Here is a 19,358-nt window from a genome sequence, read left to right as displayed (position 1 = left end):
CAAACGTTCTTTGAAGTAAATGTGCTTCAAATGTTTAAAACGTAGAATAGATTGATATTCATTAAGAGTGCATCTAAAATGTAAGTATTAGTAACAATTATTTTCTCCGCACATATTTTAAGCTCGCATTTGATCAATAAAGTCACATTCCAACAACTTTTGAAATCTGATATAAGTTGTGAATGTCAGATGAGTATCTTATATTTGTTAGTTATGTGCCCTGAAGCTAATCTCTAACATTTGCTCTTGTTGGGTACAGATACTAGTTGTATTATTTTAATTAATGAATCGTGAAATTTTGTATCTATTTTGAAATGAAGCTTTCTAAATGTAACTTTTAGTGTACGAGTAATATTGGAAATCGTATTCATATCATACAAACTAAGAATTGGGATCGTGAAATAGTTATGGACAAAACTTATATTTTAATTCTAACTGTGATTTTCATTGCAACTGAAATAGAACGTAAGTTTTAATTAGTCTTTTTGTACCTACAGGCAAGCCATGTACATGCATCTGGTGTGCATGTTTACTGTTTCGTAGAATACATGTAATAACAACAACGAAATTTTATGTGAACATGCTACTTCATATGAGAAGAATATAAAGAGGCAATACTAATTAGTTGTTTTGCAGTACATTGAGATGTATGTTTATGTTGAAAGATTCACATATATTCATTCATTTACTGACAATCTATTAATGAACCGCCTCGATGGCCACAGGGTAACGTGCTTGCCTCGAGTGCGGAAGGTCGTGGGTTCTACCCACACCAATGGTAGTCACCGGTTTTCCGACACGCGGTATCTACTGGACAGAGTGATGACTGGGTGGCTCGAATTAGAATAACCCAAGTGGACTGGCATGCCTACCAACGGGTTAGCTAGCACAATAACACGTGTCGGACTTGTATACGGTAGGGTCTGTTCAATTGACATGAAAGATCTGATAAACGTTAAACAATTATCAACCAGTATAGCTATTGGTGAATGAAAGTATCGGAAAACTAAAACTAATGTCAATATATATCACAATGAACAACACATAAACTTTCGTAAAATTGCTCTACTAAAACATTTCCATGACAATTAACTTTTACTACATGTTGCATACTGCAGTGTTTAACTACAGTGGTAGCAGAGGGTAAAACTGGCGACTTAGAAGTTATTTTGATCACAAATATATTTTAAAGCAGTGTTTGAAAACCGAATAGAACAAAAAACGGCGGACACGCAACTGAACTTTGACCTCAAAATGTGACTAAGACATAAAAATGTCTTTAACAATTTCTTTATTTGTTTTCAGTGACAACAAGTGCAGTTTACTATTCAGGACTTCAGAATGAGACTTACCAAAATAGTTCTTTACACTGTCGAAATATGGGAGGGTACTTGCTGACCTATGGGGAGCTACTTCTGAGCGCTGCTGAAACGTGTAATGCTATGTATGCATGGACAGCAGCGCCATGGTACAATAGGAGAGGTACACTGTTAATATATTAACATCTTGTTCCTGTAGAGTATGTAGGTGGCGCTCTGGTGGGCTAGTTTGGTTTGTATAAGGCAGTCTATGGTACACTAGGACAAGTAGATTCATGACCTCATTGTTGTACTACTCTGACTTTTTATGTTTGTTGTGTGATGTTCGTCTAAAGGGAAGGATGGGCAACAAATGCAGTTTTAATCTGAGTTCGTATATGTTATGAATAAGAAAACATAACCACCCCACGTTTGTAGTATTGTCCTTTTATAGTATCAAGCTACGAAATAATATGTCTTCAAAGAAATTTAAAGTAGAAAAGTATAAAAAAAAATATACTGAATACTATAGACTTTTATATTGGTTAAAAAATATTTATCAATTAACAAGGCTTTAAGCTGCAGTAATAAATGCTTATGACAATTTATTTTAGTTTTACTAGAAACATTTCTCCACTTTTTAACCATAAATTGGAAATTTAATGTTGGATTATAAATGTTTAACCATATGCTGATATTTCATAGGACTCCAAAGTCAGATGTAATCGCGATAAATACTTTTAAATACAAAATTACAGTCCAGCCTCTGGCATTGTTTGCATTAAACATTGATGTTATTGATCATTATCTATTATTTATGAGTCAAGTTCATCGTGGAATTGACTAACTCAGTCGAATTTAATACTGATACAAATCCCCTCACACATTTTTCATTTTTATCTTTACATTACAGTTAATTAGAGACTTCAGAAAAAACACTGTCAATATAATATTCATTTTGATTTACAGTGCGACATTGATTTTGGAAATAATGAATTTATGTAAATTATTAGCATTTACTAGCCTTTTTACCAATGAGTGTTTTTTTTTTAATGTATTTCATACAAGGGAATGTTTCACCAAATTAATTTCATGCATGCATTAAAGAATTTTCTTAATATCTTTTGTGACATTAATTTGTAGAGTACTTTAAATCTTTATACCTGTTTTTACATTTAGTAGATTGTTACCATGGTGATCCAGACAAAGAGAAAATATTTGAAACCGAAGAGAATCATCTGGCAGTTTGTGCTGACTTTTGTTCAAATAAAGACTATACAGCCGTAGGGATTTGGGTAAGATACAGGACGGTATCAACAGTGAAGTCCTCGAAAGGCAAATCCAAGCATCAGTATATTTCCTACGATAGTATTGCTACACTTCAAAAACGGAAGTGACGTAAAATGGCTTTACAGAAACCGAATACATTCCTACCAATTCGCCTGATTATTCTTTGAGCCTTCCTGTACAGTCCGGGTTGCGCAATTATTACGTTTAGTGTTTTTTTCTGCATAGAAAAACGAAAATGCTTCTTTTTGTAAACTGGCCCAAAACAGGTTATTTTGTATATTGACCCGTTCAGTTTTTTTTAAATATATTTACTGTCAGATAAAAAATGTTATTACATGCATATTCGTATTATAAATGATATTTTAGTTGTGATTCTTTGATTCACGTTGTGCGGACCAATCGATGTTTTTGGTGCAAATGGCAAAGAAAATCAACCAGTCAGAAAGCTTGATGTAAATCATTCTTACTGTGTCTCAGGATTCCTTTTCTCAATTTCGTGTTTGTACTATTCTAAATATTGTTTTAACACTGATTTTCATTAATTACCATCAAGTGGATTGTCAATGAACTTGAAAAAGTACACAACAAAAACACATTGTCAGGTTATGTTGACAAATTTATGTCGCAGTGTAATTCACCCCACAAACTAATCTTGAAAAATATGGCCACTGCTGTAAGAAAATGAGCCGTCCAACTTTTAATATTTTATTAAATTCTGAAAAACAATAATCATCAATTGTAACTAAATACAATTCATTAATAACACATATATCTAAGTAGAAAATACTATATTTTCCCCTGGAACAAAACCTGACATCTATGCTCAAAATATTCGGAACTTCGATTCAAAAGTATAAATGTACTTTACTAAACTTTCTATTATAAAATGTAAGATCTTTATCTAACTTTACTTAGTGTGAAATTATCCGTAAATTTATCCAAAATGTTACTGATAAAACTTTACTCGAATTATTATAAAATATCATGAATTAGAATAATAATTTCTACATAGCTAGTAATTTATCTTTAACTGACAATAAATAAATGCTTTTGAAAATACTTTAAAAATATTAACGATACCTAAAAAGTAGCGGCATTAACCAAACTACATATTTGTGACACTGAATTTGGACTAAACATAATTTAGTAGTAATATTTCTTTAAATAGTATATATACTAGTGCAAGCATGCCGTACACGTGATAATGCAATAAGTTAAACGCGCGAAGCGTAAACGTAGTAAATAACTGTCATATATAGTCCGTTCCTTATATCTGTCCATGAATGAAAAGGTCTCCAGTACTATAGTCTTGTCCAGATATATATGATTTACGACCTAGAATGATTATATGAATAATATGCATGAGTGAAATGGTTAAACAAACTCTATGAACATGACTCCACAAACCAGACACACACAACACATAAGATAACTATATAGACCAAATACCCGGTGACATTTATTTTACAGACATCAAAATGTCAGTGCTACTCTGCAATATCTGTCTCAAATCTAACAAAAGATTTCGACGACTGTGCAACGACCTTGTGCCCTGGAAATACCGGCGAACGTTGTGCATTAAATTCTTCAGCAGTTATCTTTGACAAAGGTTGGTATAAGCATTAGTTTTGGTTATATGTCAAGAAATGACACCTTATAGTAACATTTGTTTGTTAGGACGACGATGTTTGCAATGGTGAAATATAAGAAAAGAGAATGCCTCATTTTCCGCGTTATTCAAAGGTAGTTAGGATATTGGCAAAGACAAAGCCAAGACAACTGATCAAGCACAAGCAATAAATGAGCAACCTAAGGATTACCGCAAACTCTTCAACCACTGAGCTGCTTAAATTGTGAACTATGATAAAAGTTTATGGATTTATTCACGAGCACACTCAAGTTTTTAATTGATCATAAAAATCGGTGACCGGACCTTTACCCTTTGGGGTAAAAAAGGATCAAAATTCATATCAATCTATTTGTCAAAGTTCTTTTTCCACTTCTCCCCTTGTAAGCGTGGATGTATCTCTACCACTCAAACATTAATTTTCGATACCTATAAATTGGTAAATATATAAATATTTTTGATTTAGTGCAACAGTCTGGGAAAGTGTGTCGGTATAGAAAGTTTAAAGACCGATCAACAACAGGTGTTACAGAACATCGTGCTTTATGTGACGACAGAAAACCATTCATTTGTAAAGGTAGTTCATTTTTTAATGCAGAAAAAAGTTACCATTATAATTTGTAATATAGTAATAGACGAAAACATCCTTTATTGGTAAAGGAACTCTTAACTAAGGAAGCGGAATGAGTAATCAAGAGAACCAATGTTATAACGGTAATCAAAAGAATATAATCCAGGGACAAAGACCAGACATGGAAAACAGACATACACAACAAAGAACATAAAGTAACTAAAATCATACAAACAAAGTAACAAAAGTAAATGAGCAACTCGGACTCCACAAAAAAACTGGGTGCATGGACCAGGTGCACCGGTAGGGTAAGCGTCCTCTGCTTTTCTAGAAACCCGCCTCCCCCGAGTTGCTCATAATGAAACAAATTCATTCTATGCTCAAAAGATATGTTTAATGCATATTTATGAGCCTTCTTATGAAAACACCTAAAGCATGTACAGTAATTCGACAATTGAAAGAAGAATGAAACCGGAGACAGATAACGAGCAAAACACCAAGAAAATCGAAAACTAAACAATCTAGACTTTACTAAGAACTTGGGTCATGAACTAAGTACACAGATTGGCTTAGTGTGATTTCCTTTTCTATGCCGTTGTTTAGTCATGTTCGATCTTATGCAGAATGGGTAAATGCGGAAGCTCCATGCAGACGCTTGTATCCTTTTTTACTTACCACACGCTTTCCGAAATTGTCGACATCAGACATCGTTCGGACATCGGATATCTACGTGACGTAAATTTTCAATTTCATATTCTTGTAATCTCTACGAGGGTTGGCTAAAACGTCTTTATCGCCCACATATGACCGGTGCAAATCATAGTAGGATGGGTATCTTTTTGTATCATTTCTGTTGCTGGGACCAATGTTTTCACCGATAAACTCCACGGGACACAGGTTTTTTTCCCAAACAAGTGTTTTTTAACTCAAAATACTTATTAACATATAAAGCACAACTATTATGAACAAAAATAGTCTGCATGTACCACAAAGAGTAGAAGACACAACAATTATACATAATTGCAATAATAATGTATATACAATGCATGCATCAAATTTAATAAATAGTTTAATAGAACATCTCAAATCTCATTTATAGAATTCTATTTTTAAACATTTCTTGATAAATTGAAATGCATAAAGTTTAGAAGGCCATGTGAGCTATTGACATCACTTTTGTGTACATTTTTTTCAAAATCCTCCTCAGAAACTACAGTACAGAATTCAGTGAAAGTTGGCATTATTGTTTCTTAGGGTATCCTGCACAAAATGACAGTTTAGAATTTTTATTCATGGAAAAAAACATTGCCGCTTTTACAAGATATTGAATATAGCTTACCAAACTAGGTGAGCGAATTAGGCGCTCTAGAGTTTATTACCAAGCTGGCATAGGACATATTTTTTTATTCAGTTAGATAATCATAGGGTTGTGACTTTTATTAAATCTCTTATTCTTTTGCAACGGTCCTATGAGGCGTTAAATTTTGACCAGTCCCTAAGTTAGTTCCAAATGTTAGATACTGCACAGTAATACCTACGTATTACAGTGACTTATATACCTGTTACCTTGCGCGTTTATGAGTTTTGGTTTTTATTCTTTTTTCTATTACTGTGAATTCCAATGTTAATTTTAATGTGTAATTTTCCAGTTGGTCAATCAAATACGATTTTATGTTCATTGGATGCGTTAGAACCTTCAACGGAAGAATTGTCATCATCAAATAATACAGGTATTAGATTAATAAATTTTTAGTACATAAAAGAAACTTTTTATAGAAAGGAAGAGAAATATTCATTGTCAACATGCAAAAATTTCTTTTTTACCCACATTAAAACCATAATTCCTGACAGATCTATTATTTTGAAAGAAAAAAACAAAAAATACGACGGTTTTGGTTAGTGGAATAAAAATATATTTACTTTATGTTGTTGTAATTGTTTTTGGTTTATCATTGATATATAAAAATAATATCAAATAAGAGCATTTTAGGTTGAAACCAGGAGACAAACACAACAAGAAAGCTAGTAGAAATAAAATTATAGTAAGGAAATGAATGTATATATACAAAAACACAAAGAAAAATGAAGGTAATAGAAACTGCTTGCTTATATAAACTATATTAAAAAAACTAGGACGTCAAATGAGTACATATACATGTCCTTATGGGCTGGTGAAACGAATATGCATGTAATAACATTTTTTATCTCACAGTAAAATAACTTAATAGAAGTAAACAAGTCAAAGTGAATCAAATGAAATATCTATTTACCTTTCATTTTCAGGAGTAGTTGTAGGCGTTGTTGTTGGCATCATTATTCTAGCTGCTGTCATCGTTGGTGCTCTTCTTTTCATCAGACATCGGTAAGGGTATATATCTAATACATTAAACACTAATGAATGTTTATGGGAATTGTTTCTGACAAGGCGAAGAAGGTAATATTAAAACATACAAGGATTCTAAGAAACAAACAAAAAATTTGTACCACGATCACAACTTGGTTAAAAGTAACTTTGGATACTCACTTTTTTCTATGTGGTATAGCTTACTCTATGATATTATAAGAAAATAACTTGTACCAGGATCACGAGTTAAGCGTCATGTAGGTAACCACGGATACTCAGGTTTTTCTATGTGGCATGGCTTACTTCATGATGGCGGTCAAATACTCTTGTGTGATGTTTGATTTTCATTAGTATTTTGGTAAAATTGTCTTTATCATCAATATATTTTGACCATCGCCATTCATTGCTTTTATTTTATTTTGTAGACGACATTCTGGAAATATGGAATAACAGCTACTCAAAGAATCTATTGTTTTCAATCTTCAGTATTTTTGCTCAATGATCAATGTCCAAGAAAAATATCGTTAGGACCACATTCTGACGAAATCAGAAAGAAATATTTTTAGAAGAATCAGATAATTGGGATATCCCTTTTGATGGATATATATTATAAAAGTAGATGTTTCAACATTCTCGGTGTGTGACGCTATGTATTTTTTTCCCAATGAAAGTTATAGGAACCACTATTTTTTACTTTGACATTTTGAGTTATTATAGACACGATTCATTTTACGTAACTGTACTGAAAATAAATGATTCCAAAATATTCTATAAATTATTAAGTCACAAAAATCGACATGAATAAAAGTTTGTGAAATTGATTTTCAAGGCCAAGGCCTAAACACTTACTCATCTATTTTATATATCAACTAAGACATTCTCTGGTAGAAAATCATTTATTCTATTCAGTAAATGCTGTTTACATGTGCATATGTCTAGATCTACATTAATCGTTGTTTGATAATAAACCCTTTGGTTTCGTACATACTGATATCCAGTTAATCTAACAAGACAAATCTACATCATATTTTTAGTATTGTTTATTTCCATGATTTAAAGTATATTCGAACATTAATTCATAATCTGAATTAATAATGTCCTATCCGAAGAGAACGAGATACTATATAGATAAATAACAGAACAGAACCAAATTCTTATTCTAATATGTACAAAAAATACCCAAGGCCGCCCATGGGTCTTCAATGAACGACGAGGAAACCCTAACAACACTGGGCAGGCTGCAGCTTGCCCCATAACAATATTATACACAGGTACAGCGAGAAATATGCCTCTATATACTTCAGTAACATAGAGTAAACTGAAAGTGAAAACGAAAAGGCACACAAACAGAGGCCAGAAAGACAGGCGCAAAAAAAATGCAGTAGGCCTAAAGTCCTTTGGTGGGATCACAACTCTCCCCTTTAAAATTTGGCCACTCTGGAAACATATTACGCAATAAAACATACCTAAACATGTGTTCAAAGAGGTCTGAGTTCCTTGTTAAAACAGAAATAAAGAAATTAATTTTACATCACACAAATGCTCAAAGGACAACTAGCAGTTACCTGACATACCAGCTCCAGACCAGTTTAAACCTACAAAAAGTTATGTATTTATTATCAATACCAATTCTACATAAGCGGGGTTGAGAACCATGTTGCATCATGTCATACAAAAAGGACATAAACCGTGTCATGCCGAAAACTGCTTTCAAATGTAATTTTAAAGAAGACCATGTTATTATACAAGTCATAAACATCGAAACTAGTCTGTTAAATATTCATGAAAATTAAATTGAAACAAAGTAATTTCCTTTTCTTAATTAATAAATCGAGATTTGTAATTAGGAAATTTGAATTTCCTGCGCCTATGGGCGCCACCATGACCGGTTGAACTGTGACCTCACGACGTCGGTTTGTAAAGTGAAAGTAAATAGGTAATTGATTACGATGTCCGAAGAAATCGCAAATTTGGGACTTTTCCCATGTAATTTCAACCCAAATTAAATAGAAGATTCCAAGAAGAGATTGAGACACAACATCAGACATCATTGACGAACAACGGGATTTGCAACCAGATGACTAGTATTTGTAAGGAAAATTTTAGGGCTATTTCCGAAGAATGTTCGTGTTGCTGGGAAAAAAAACTTAGAACATTTCATACGTGCAATCGTAAGCTTGACAAGTCATCGTGTTTTGGTGATTAGATAAACATGATCGTAGAAATATTTACGGAATATTCTTTGTTTACATATTATTTGCAGTACTTGTATCAGTACCAAACCGACTTCGTGACGTCACGAGGCAATCGGAAGCTATCGGTAAAAATCAATAAAATCTGGCTGTGATCTTCCTTCAGATAGGAGAGTTCTGCAAGATGGCTATCCACATATATTTCAGGGATTTCGAACTTTGCATAGCCATGACCATTTTATAAAAGCGTATTTTGCATTAAAGGTTATTTACTTTTGTTTACGTGGGTATGATTTATCATAAGAGCCTAACTTAATTCAAAGATGGTCTTTCCCTTTAAAATAAAATGGTTATTTTAAAAAATAGACTATCAATCATTTAATCCCTTTTTTTTAATATCCATAGGACGTCAAAATACACAATTTGTTACATTGCTTCAGTTTGTTATAGCTATCTCGTATTTTCTTATATTTGATTTTAATTTATTCTGTTGTCAACATTATGTCTGGGGATCGTCTCTTTTAGCGATGTCTGAAGTCTCGATTTTGTCCATATGTTTTGGTTTTTTGTTGCCGATATAACATGTATTGCCAAACATATCTGCATAAGACATTGCTGCAAAGGCTTGGGTAATTCAGATGCTATTTCTGTTCAAAATTTAAGTCATGTGAGGCAAGATCATATCCTAACAAGTGTTTTTGTAGGTTCATTTTTATGAACGCAGTTAATGGTTGGTATTGTATTTCTACGTTGCGCAAAATATTAAAAATTTGCTCCAAGTCATGTCTTTAATGAGTTTTGATGCACTCTAAAGATCACAATGGCTGCCTTAAGATACTGCCACATTTTAATGTTATATCAGTTTGTCCTAAGATAAAGTATTTTTAATAAAACAACATGGATGGCACATTTTTTATACTGTTAATTAATCTTGGAGTAGTATCTTTATTTGTAAAAGGTAGGAAGATTCTGATTAAACTACATTTATTGTTCGTTAACAAAAAGTAAAGTCTTATCTACTGCTTTTTGTTGTTATTTCTGTATGTTTCTTGCCTTTGTCCTTGTCTCTTGGTATTCACTTTTTACAATCTTTTAGTGTTTTTCATTGTATTATTTTATTTCCATTTTTTTCTAATATTTTTACTCGTGTTGATATAGTTGTTAATTTAGAGAGGTTCTTCTGGAAAAAAATATTACTAGGTTTCAACAAAGTGTGTTTCTAATAATTAGAATAAAAGCAGTGACGGTGCTTACTGGACGTCATTACATGCAACGTCTTGTTCGTTTCAGAATATAAAATATCGCTCTGATTACACCATTCCAACCTAAAGTTACTACAGCAAATGCTCAAACATTTTTATAATGGCAGATTTCAAACCCCAAAGAACGATGAACACTAAGATATACTCTTCTGTATATCCAATTACAATTATAATACAATGCTAGGATGATAATGACATGTCTAATGTTTTAGATGTATTAACTACGATACGAGTGTATAAAATCAAGCGCAGTAAGAACGAGGCTGAGTTGTATTGTGACAATGCTGATAGTCATCTGATGGAATATGATTCTGATTTTCTAAACGCAGCTGTCGCATGCTCAGTAGGTTCTGTCCTTACTCATGCTCCATGGTTTCTGCCGATTGGTGAGTATTTGGAGTTTGGAGTTTTCCAATTGACATGTACATTGTAATGTTGTCTCATTTAATAATCGGGCAATCGATTCAAATCCAAGCAGTAGACATTTTTAATTTTTATAATATTCAACTTATATCAGAAACCTATACTAATTATAAACTTTGGTTTCTACTACAAATGTGTAAGCATTAATAATCTAGATTTCTGTTTGGAAAAGTTGTTTATGTATGTTTATTCATACGGCGAAATTTTGCTGAACAAGACTAAATAAAATTGTATAATGAGATGAAGTTACCAAGAAACGATTGTACAGTGTGCGCCTAAGAATGGTTCGCTAGTTCGATGGTATGTCGAAAAGTACTTACATTCTTACGTCTTAAAAAAACAAAAGGTTTATTTATTATTTGTAAAGATCTTTTCATGTATATCGGTTATTGAATATTATAGGTTGCTTTCACCCTTTGAAGACAGTAACTGAAAAGAATTTTACTAACAACCATTTGGCAAACTGTGCCAAATTCTGTTCTATGACGTCAACAAATTATATTGGTGTTCAGGTAATGAATTAATTAATTAAAAAAAAAATAAACAAAACAAAAAAAAAAACGGGAATAAGTAAATATATCGCAAGAAATATGTATCATAATCTATTTTAGTACAGAGTTGAAATTCTTTGAAACATTAGGGTTTTTGTTTACAGAAATTGGCTTATTCAAATCCAAAATGTTACGATTACCCTACTGCCGTGCGAAGCGTTAGGGCTTTCACGTGATATTTTTGACTCAATGTTTTTAAATTTGAACGTTCTTTCGGGTGTTTTGTAATACTTTTTACTTTTTGACATAACTGTCCCATTTCATTTGGTCAGATCGACTTTTTAATGAGCTTGGCATTTTTTTTTTCATATTTGTTTAGTTTGTCGAATTACATGGCTTGAGGAGGCGCTAGGATAATTCTTGGCGTTTTAGATAATTCAATAGTGCTTATTTTAGTCCACAAAGTGTTTATGCTATGACCAACTAGTTGGAATAGGTATCCCAGGACAGTGTGATGCAATAGATTGCCCTGGAAACACTTATGAACAATGTGGCATAAATCAAGTTATTATTTATAAGAAAGGTAAGCTATCTGATTCAAATCATAACATTATACCAAATGGAATATTTTAAGAGACAGCCTTATTGTTCTTTGACTCTGCAATCACAAATATTTATTTTTGTAACGTAGTGGAAGTACTAGAAAAAAAAACAATAACAACAAAAAAAAAACCCGTAAGATGTCGCTAATATTGCATATACTCGTCGATCAATTCCGATATTGATATAAAGACCTTATATCATTGAATTTTCTAAGAAATGTTATATGTAGTTACAGTAGTGAAATAGTGTATTGTATTTTCAGAGACTTTGTTATCAAACTCAGAATGTCAGTACATCAAAATAGCTCAAAATCATTTTGATATTATGCGAGGAGACTGTAATATGAAATGGAACTTTATATGTAAAACAGGTAAGAGTTGATGTTATTTCTAAAATTACGTTCAATAAACGTCAAATGATTAAATGCCCGATATATCTATCCCTGTGCAGATGTAGATGTAGTTGTTTTTTGTCACATAAGAATATAAGTGATCCATGTTAGGTATGGTGTAGTACTCATTTTCACAGGGGTTGACCTTTGTATTTCACAAGGCAATGAACTATCTCTTAATTTTCATTCAAAGAACGTTTCATTGGTACTCACACATTCAATTATTTAGTTTTTCTATGTTCTAGAAAATAACAAATTGATCCTCAATCTCACCTTACGATATTGTTTTTGTTGTCTGAAACAACGTATTTTCTCGAAATTCTTCAGTTAAATATTTACGAAAATGCAATAATGATGCTTGATAAGAAACGTTTTACACTGTGTATTTGTTTCCGCATTTTATATGCCCATTCGGTCTTATTTTAATTATTTTGTCCATGGCGCTTTTGTCTCTTTTTTAGATGATAATATTGACGTTGTAAAGTGCATCAGTGAGACAACAACATACACAATTTCACCAAATTCCACAGAATCATCAACACAAACTGTCACACTGAATACAACAGACCCAACTGCCACCAGCTTAACCTTATCTAGTGATAAACAATTAGGTAAGTCAAATTTATTTTTCTGATACAGGAATATACTCAGTACCTATATCTTTTGTAAAAAACACAAACGTTAATACTCACACCTAGCTAGCTAAAGACAGTAAATGAACCTCGATTGAAACCCTATGGTACTGTGTACATTTTATACAGTAAAAATATACACACTGTCTTTATTTCATTTAATATAAATTTTCCGTATGTTTTCTTTCCTTTTAAAGTTTTACATGTTTTTCTTTCTGTTATCTGTTAACCTCTATCATATGCGTTTGTTAAAAGCATCTGATTCATTTGTCTGCTAAGAATGGGAAAAATTAGTTTCTATGGTATTCAGTCAAATTAATCTCCACTTGTCTTTTGTCGCTTACATTTCAGCCATTATTCTGGGTATATCGTTGGTTGTTTTAGCCATAGTAGTCATCGTTCTTGTAACAGTATGTTTCAGAGTGAGGTATGTTCACTTTATATTCATACTGGTAGCCTTCTTTATGTGTGCAGGCAAAACAAAATAACCAAACGTAAAAGAAAACCTTAAAATCAATTGGTTACACAATTCACTAACTGCATTTTACTATTAAAAATATTAAAAAAAACAAACAAAAAAAACACAGACTTCAATGGGAAAACAACAAGAAAAAATACAAATGAACTGTTTAAACTTATTAAATAATTTCAGTGATGTTCTACGACTTTGGCTGTATAAGCTATATTTTGTTTCGGTTAAATGTTAATATGTTAGTTTTTTTTCCTAATTTTAGGAAAGTTGTCTTTTAACTAGTCTTACAATCGCACATCCCGTGGTTTCCAAACCAGTTGAAAGAAACAGACAACTAGTTACAGCTACTGAATACGACGTAAAAGATGAGGATCTTTTTCCATTTACTGTCTAGATTCTACAAATTTTACCGAGTCTCGCTTAAACTCCAAATGTATTACATTTTTATCATTAATCAGTGAAAGAACAAGGATACCATGTCTTTATACTTTTTTACGTAATATTATCATACATTCGAATGAGAGACTGTGTCGTTCTTTCACCGAATTTCTTAATAGTTCTTTTATGTACACTGTAGAACAGCAGTAAACTAAGGGTTTTTTAAAGTCCTAGACTACTCTTACGAGTCTTGCACGTACGGAACAGCAGGAAAATAGCGTTATATGTATACATATAACTGACCGACTGGTTTCATCTCTTCAATAATTTTATGACCGCCTTTATCGACATATTTCGTTTATCTGTGTATTTCTGGATTTTTTCCCCGAGTATAAAACCGTACATGGAGAATACTTCTATAGACCATAGACTTCCTATCTGTTCCGAGTATCGACGAAAATTATAGTGAAGCTTCGAAACAGGACAACTCAGATACATGAGAATCCAAAGACAGTGATAATAGGAAATAGGGACGATACAAAATACAGACAACAACAAAATATACAATTACAAGTATGAAAAACAAGACCACACACAAACACTCAAAATAAAACACATAAAGATAATTTACTGTTTACAGTTCCTGTATTGTCTGTTAGTTAGTTGCCGGTATATCGATGTTTCTGCTGTCTGGTTGTATTATGTATAATGGCGATATTGTTTTTTTTTAACACGTGATCCCTTAACCGACAGTGATACTTAATACTGCACTTTTGTTTATAAATAAAAATAAAGAAAATTGTTTTCTTTTTATCACAATCGGCTTTTAAGATTTTTTTTTTCAAAGAAGATTTTATTATTTTTTAAAAAGTTTTAACTGCATGAACCTCTGCTTTTTATTAATTATGGTTTTTCCAAAGTCCATGACAGATAAATCGTCCATGTTCAAAACTTTCCCCGCAAACATTATTACAATATGGCCAAATAACTTTTAAAATATTCTATTAAGTTAAGGGAAAGATGCTATCTTTTTTTGACACAGAAGAGTGACCAGAAAAAATGTAGATAATACGACAACAAATACGAGGTAGCCCCGAGTAAATTTCGGATTGTTTTGCATTTCGTATCGTAACAGTACAATGCGACGTGATGATTTTGCGTAAATGATTTTCAAGTCTTTGCTTAAAAAGCAAGGAAAAACAATATGGTGAGGTTGTTCCTGATGTTTATGTTTCTCCAAAAAGGTTAGTTCATTTAGACATTCATCCATATCAATTTTTCCAGACATGTATACCCTAGACATCAGTATTTGTTTTCATCAAAGTACAATTTGTTACTGCTTTTGTGTATTCGCTCTTAACTACTTCTAAGAAACTTTTCAATTTGTTATTCTATTGCAGTTTTTAAAAAAAATAATTATTTTACTTCTTAATATGCGGTATTATACTCTGCCAAAATCAACTAATTATTCCAATAATATGAATTAGTTGGCATATTCGACTTGCATTTAAAATAGATTAGATGATAGCAACAATATTCTTTATAATTTGAAAAATGTTCATTCTCTATCATAAAGCCGGACAAGAGATAAACAGCTAATCAGGTGTTTTGGGAAATGCAGAAGTCTATACCGATGCACATAGTCCATGCTCCTATTTTTCAGTTTAACCTATACTTTTTGTTTTGTGTGCACATTCTTTCTCTCTTTTTATGTGGGTGTGTTTTCTTTAAGTTCCCGTGTGTTATAATGTTTGATTCTGTCTCCGATTCTAATGACATATTTTTGTGTATTGGCTATCGGGTATATATCTATAACTATTATAGCCCTTAATTATCAATTGATTCCATAACCAAATTCGACGAATAAATAAATATCTCCATACTCCTGTATTGTTGAAGCATTTTTTATGCAATTCTAGTAAATTTATTACTGGGTTAATTTCAGGATCGTACAGTATGGTTATGGGCTAGTTGGCTTACTATAATTAAATTCTTTTGCTTATTATAAGTTAAATATTGAAGTTAATATTATGCCGCTTGAAATTAGTTACCTAAACATATGATAGAAAAGGAAAAATGTAGACTCACACAAAAATGTGTAAAACATAGAATGAGAGAAATGGCAAAATGATTGGTATTACATTAACAGAATTCACGAAAGGTCTTAACATTTTAATCCATTTTTTTTCTCCTTTTGCCCCTTTTTAACTTTAAGTATCAAGGACAATGATGCGCAATATTTACATTTGATATTGCCTTAGGTTTATCAATCCTCTGTTTTTGTTGTAAATACATTATTTTAATGGTAGAAATTTTGTGATAAAACATAAAAGTACTGATAGCACACCCCGTTACACAAACGTTGCCACAGGCTTCTCTTTTTGGTATACAAATCACTTAGTTTTATACAAATTGTGTGTGCTTTGTATTCGAAGGTCATTGATGAGATTTATGGGAATCTTTTGACCAGTTGGAGGAGGAGCATCAAGAACATTGTTTGGCCAACATTCATTTCTAAATACATTTTTTTGTAGTTTAAATTATCAGTGTTATTTGTGCTCTACCTCAAATGTCATTTTATTTTCAACAGATCTAATTTCTAAAAAATATATTAATTCACGAAACAGATGAAAACTGTGTGTTCTAAGAGGAATATTGTAAATTTGAGAAGTCAAGAGACAAAGATCAAGGTGATAAAAACAAGAAACGATTGTCATGTCCATGAAAATATGATAATTTCTATTTTTTTTAAGTAGAAATTCTCTGAAGTTATTTGACCATTGTGATTAAATAAAATCCTATATTTATTGAAAATTTATAATGTCGATTATCGTGGTCGAGGTAAGATATAAAAACCATGTCTGGCATGTAATGAAGCGAACGTGTTTCTACATTTAATTGTGTTTGCTTTAGAATATCAAGCGGTCATGCCAGACAGACAGGCATTAAGCCAAGAACAATCTTGTATACCCTTCAGGACTTCCTTCTATGGATGTTCGTGTAAATTAAAACAAATTAAGTTTGTAATGTTTTCATAATGGCATTGATAACAAGATAAAAACACACCATTAAACAATCTGCAATTCAAACACGAGATCGTTGTGTAATTGTATTTTTATGGCATGATTAAACAGGGATAGAATGCACTTTCAGAGATAAATCTTGAGTTATATATTTCTTTAGGAGTGGTCGTTTGTTTTAGAGAAAGCTGAAATATTGGATTAGTTTCTTTATACTGGTACCATGATACTTTCACCAGTGGCGGACCCAGATAGGGGTTGCAGGGGGTTGGCACCTCTCGTTTGTAAAATTTGACATTTTCATGCGTAAAATTGAAAAAAAATGGTAAAAAATGTCCTAGCACATGAGGGACCCCGGCTGGCATTCCCTTTTTCAAAGTGTCTAGATTCGCCCCTGATTACTTTATTGTTTATAGAATCACTTATTGATCATTGATTTTTTTATTATTACTGTTATTCTTACCATTATTTGTATTCATTCCTCTTAAGTACAATCCATCTTCTCAAGGGAAAGGATTGTATGTAGAAATAGATATTTTTTAGCGGCAGATAGAGTTAAACAAAAATTATTTGGAATAAGAAAGTCAGAAGTTACAGGGGTGCAATTGACGTCGTCGGCCTTTTTCGGGCACCAGAGGCCAGCGACCGACGACGACCCTCCCCCCTTCCTTTGTTCAAGCTCGCTCTCCCCTCATTTGTTGACGTTGACCGCGATTCGTCACATGTCCCTAGAAAAAAAAGCACAAAAGACATTTTCGCTATAGGGCGATAATAACGAATTTAAAACTAAAACAAAAACTTCTAGTTCACAAATATTATATGACAACCTGACGCTTAGGTAATGTAATACACGTGTTGAACAAGAAACTGAGTAAAGTTCTGTCTTCGCTCTTTTTCGTATAGAGTCATTTGCCACCTTCAAAGTATTTAAGAACAGCCAGACTCAAACTGACGCTGAATTATATTGTGAATCAATCCAAGGAACTTTACTGGACTACGGTACAGACTTACTGGATGCTGTCAGACATTGTGGTGTTTCTGAAGCTTTTACCAGCCGTCCGTGGTACCAGAGCTATGGTTAGTACATATAACAATATCGTATTAATCTTCATTTTACCCCAGTCCAAGCAGCAATAAATGTGTTGTTAAGAAGCTTTCACTTAGGTATTTACAACTCCAAACATTTCACGTCGTATGTCGTGTTGTAATGTTGGTCACTAAAATAGTAAAACATATAAAATAAGATACAAATATTTAGCACAGCTAAAATTAAATGCACAAACGACAAAAAGACCTAAACGAATTTATTCTAAAAACTCAAAACTATGGGACTTAACCGCTTATTTTACATGTTCCTACCTGCATGTACTATGTATACTATCTTATAAGTTATCACTATTTTGTTACAGGATGCTTTCATCTGTTTCAACCTGAGTCTACTAAGGATTTTTCCAATAATCATTTGGCAAACTGCGCATCCTTTTGTTCAGAGAACAGATTTATCTTCTTAGGAGTGCAAGTGAGGTTCCTTTTCTTTCTTTTTTTAAAGAAATACATTTTACTACTTTTCCATTCTACAATCGTTTATAATTTGTAAGCAAAACAAGGAAGTAACCAAATAAATATTCTCAGATGATTCACGTATTGTTGAAGCAGAGTTACATACGTGTACATGTACAGTACAATGTTAACTCTGAATCACAATACACTGTGATACCAATTAAAATCAAAATACATTTTCTCCTTCTATTGTACTACGAGTTTTCAGGACATTTTTTTATTTATTTTAAAAGACATAAACAATACTTTATGGATTTCATTCTTATGCATTTATTCTTCTGTTCAGACTACAAAATGCAGTTGTTACACGGGATTAGTAGGAGCAAGCCCTGCCGGAGGATGTGATACTACACCATGTCCAGGAAACTCTAAAGAACCCTGTGGAGGGAACTTACATTTAACAGTGTACAGAAAAGGTGCTTAGGAAGTCGTACTTAAAAAATTCAAAAAAACATTGATTGAACATTAAAATATTGTTAAATTTTTTTTCTGAAGTGCTGTATTTTTATTACCACAAAATGCGATTTGTCGGCTCGGAAAACATTCACTGAGATATCCCCGACCCGGCCATGGATGACTCCGCTGCGGTGTTCCCGACACAACCCGTTGAAGAGTACGCTTTTATACAATGAACCTAAAAGTTCACTTTTAATAACTTCTAATGTATATAATTATTTTTAAGTTTTGTTTAATGTCATGACAAACTATGATAAGCGTTGGTATATCAGACGATGAATGAATCATGAAACCACCTCATCACTTGACAGCACAGCTTGAATATGTGTACAATAAGAAAAAAAAGTA

General features: G+C 32.4%; 2 protein-coding genes across 2 annotated transcripts; both read left to right on the top strand.

Annotated features, from left to right (window-relative positions):
* Positions 1-281: 281 nt before the first annotated feature.
* LOC148612501 (uncharacterized) lies at positions 282-7,974 on the top strand. The gene is made up of 8 exons (XM_088594008.1): positions 282-465; positions 1,306-1,482; positions 2,478-2,593; positions 4,059-4,197; positions 4,682-4,792; positions 6,436-6,516; positions 7,070-7,148; positions 7,556-7,974. Exons 1-8 carry the CDS (start codon positions 408-410, stop codon positions 7,578-7,580), a joined length of 786 nt encoding a protein of 261 aa, XP_088450134.1. The 5' UTR covers positions 282-407; the 3' UTR covers positions 7,581-7,974.
* A 2,806-nt stretch (positions 7,975-10,780) lies between these two features.
* On the top strand, positions 10,781-14,891 carry LOC148612500 (uncharacterized). The gene is made up of 7 exons (XM_088595381.1): positions 10,781-10,970; positions 11,410-11,519; positions 11,955-12,081; positions 12,364-12,471; positions 12,954-13,103; positions 13,476-13,551; positions 13,859-14,891. Exons 1-7 carry the CDS (start codon positions 10,781-10,783, stop codon positions 13,872-13,874), a joined length of 777 nt encoding a protein of 258 aa, XP_088451507.1. The 3' UTR covers positions 13,875-14,891.
* The last annotated feature ends 4,467 nt before the right edge of the window (positions 14,892-19,358 follow it).

This window comes from Perna viridis, chromosome 7 (assembly GCF_037379345.1).
Source record: "Perna viridis isolate PV_CMFRI_1.1 ecotype Kerala chromosome 7, ASM3737934v1, whole genome shotgun sequence".
NCBI lineage: Eukaryota > Metazoa > Mollusca > Bivalvia > Mytilida > Mytilidae > Perna > Perna viridis.
The sequence above is the reverse complement of the archived record's forward strand: the minus strand, read 5'-3'. Positions and strand labels throughout refer to the sequence as shown.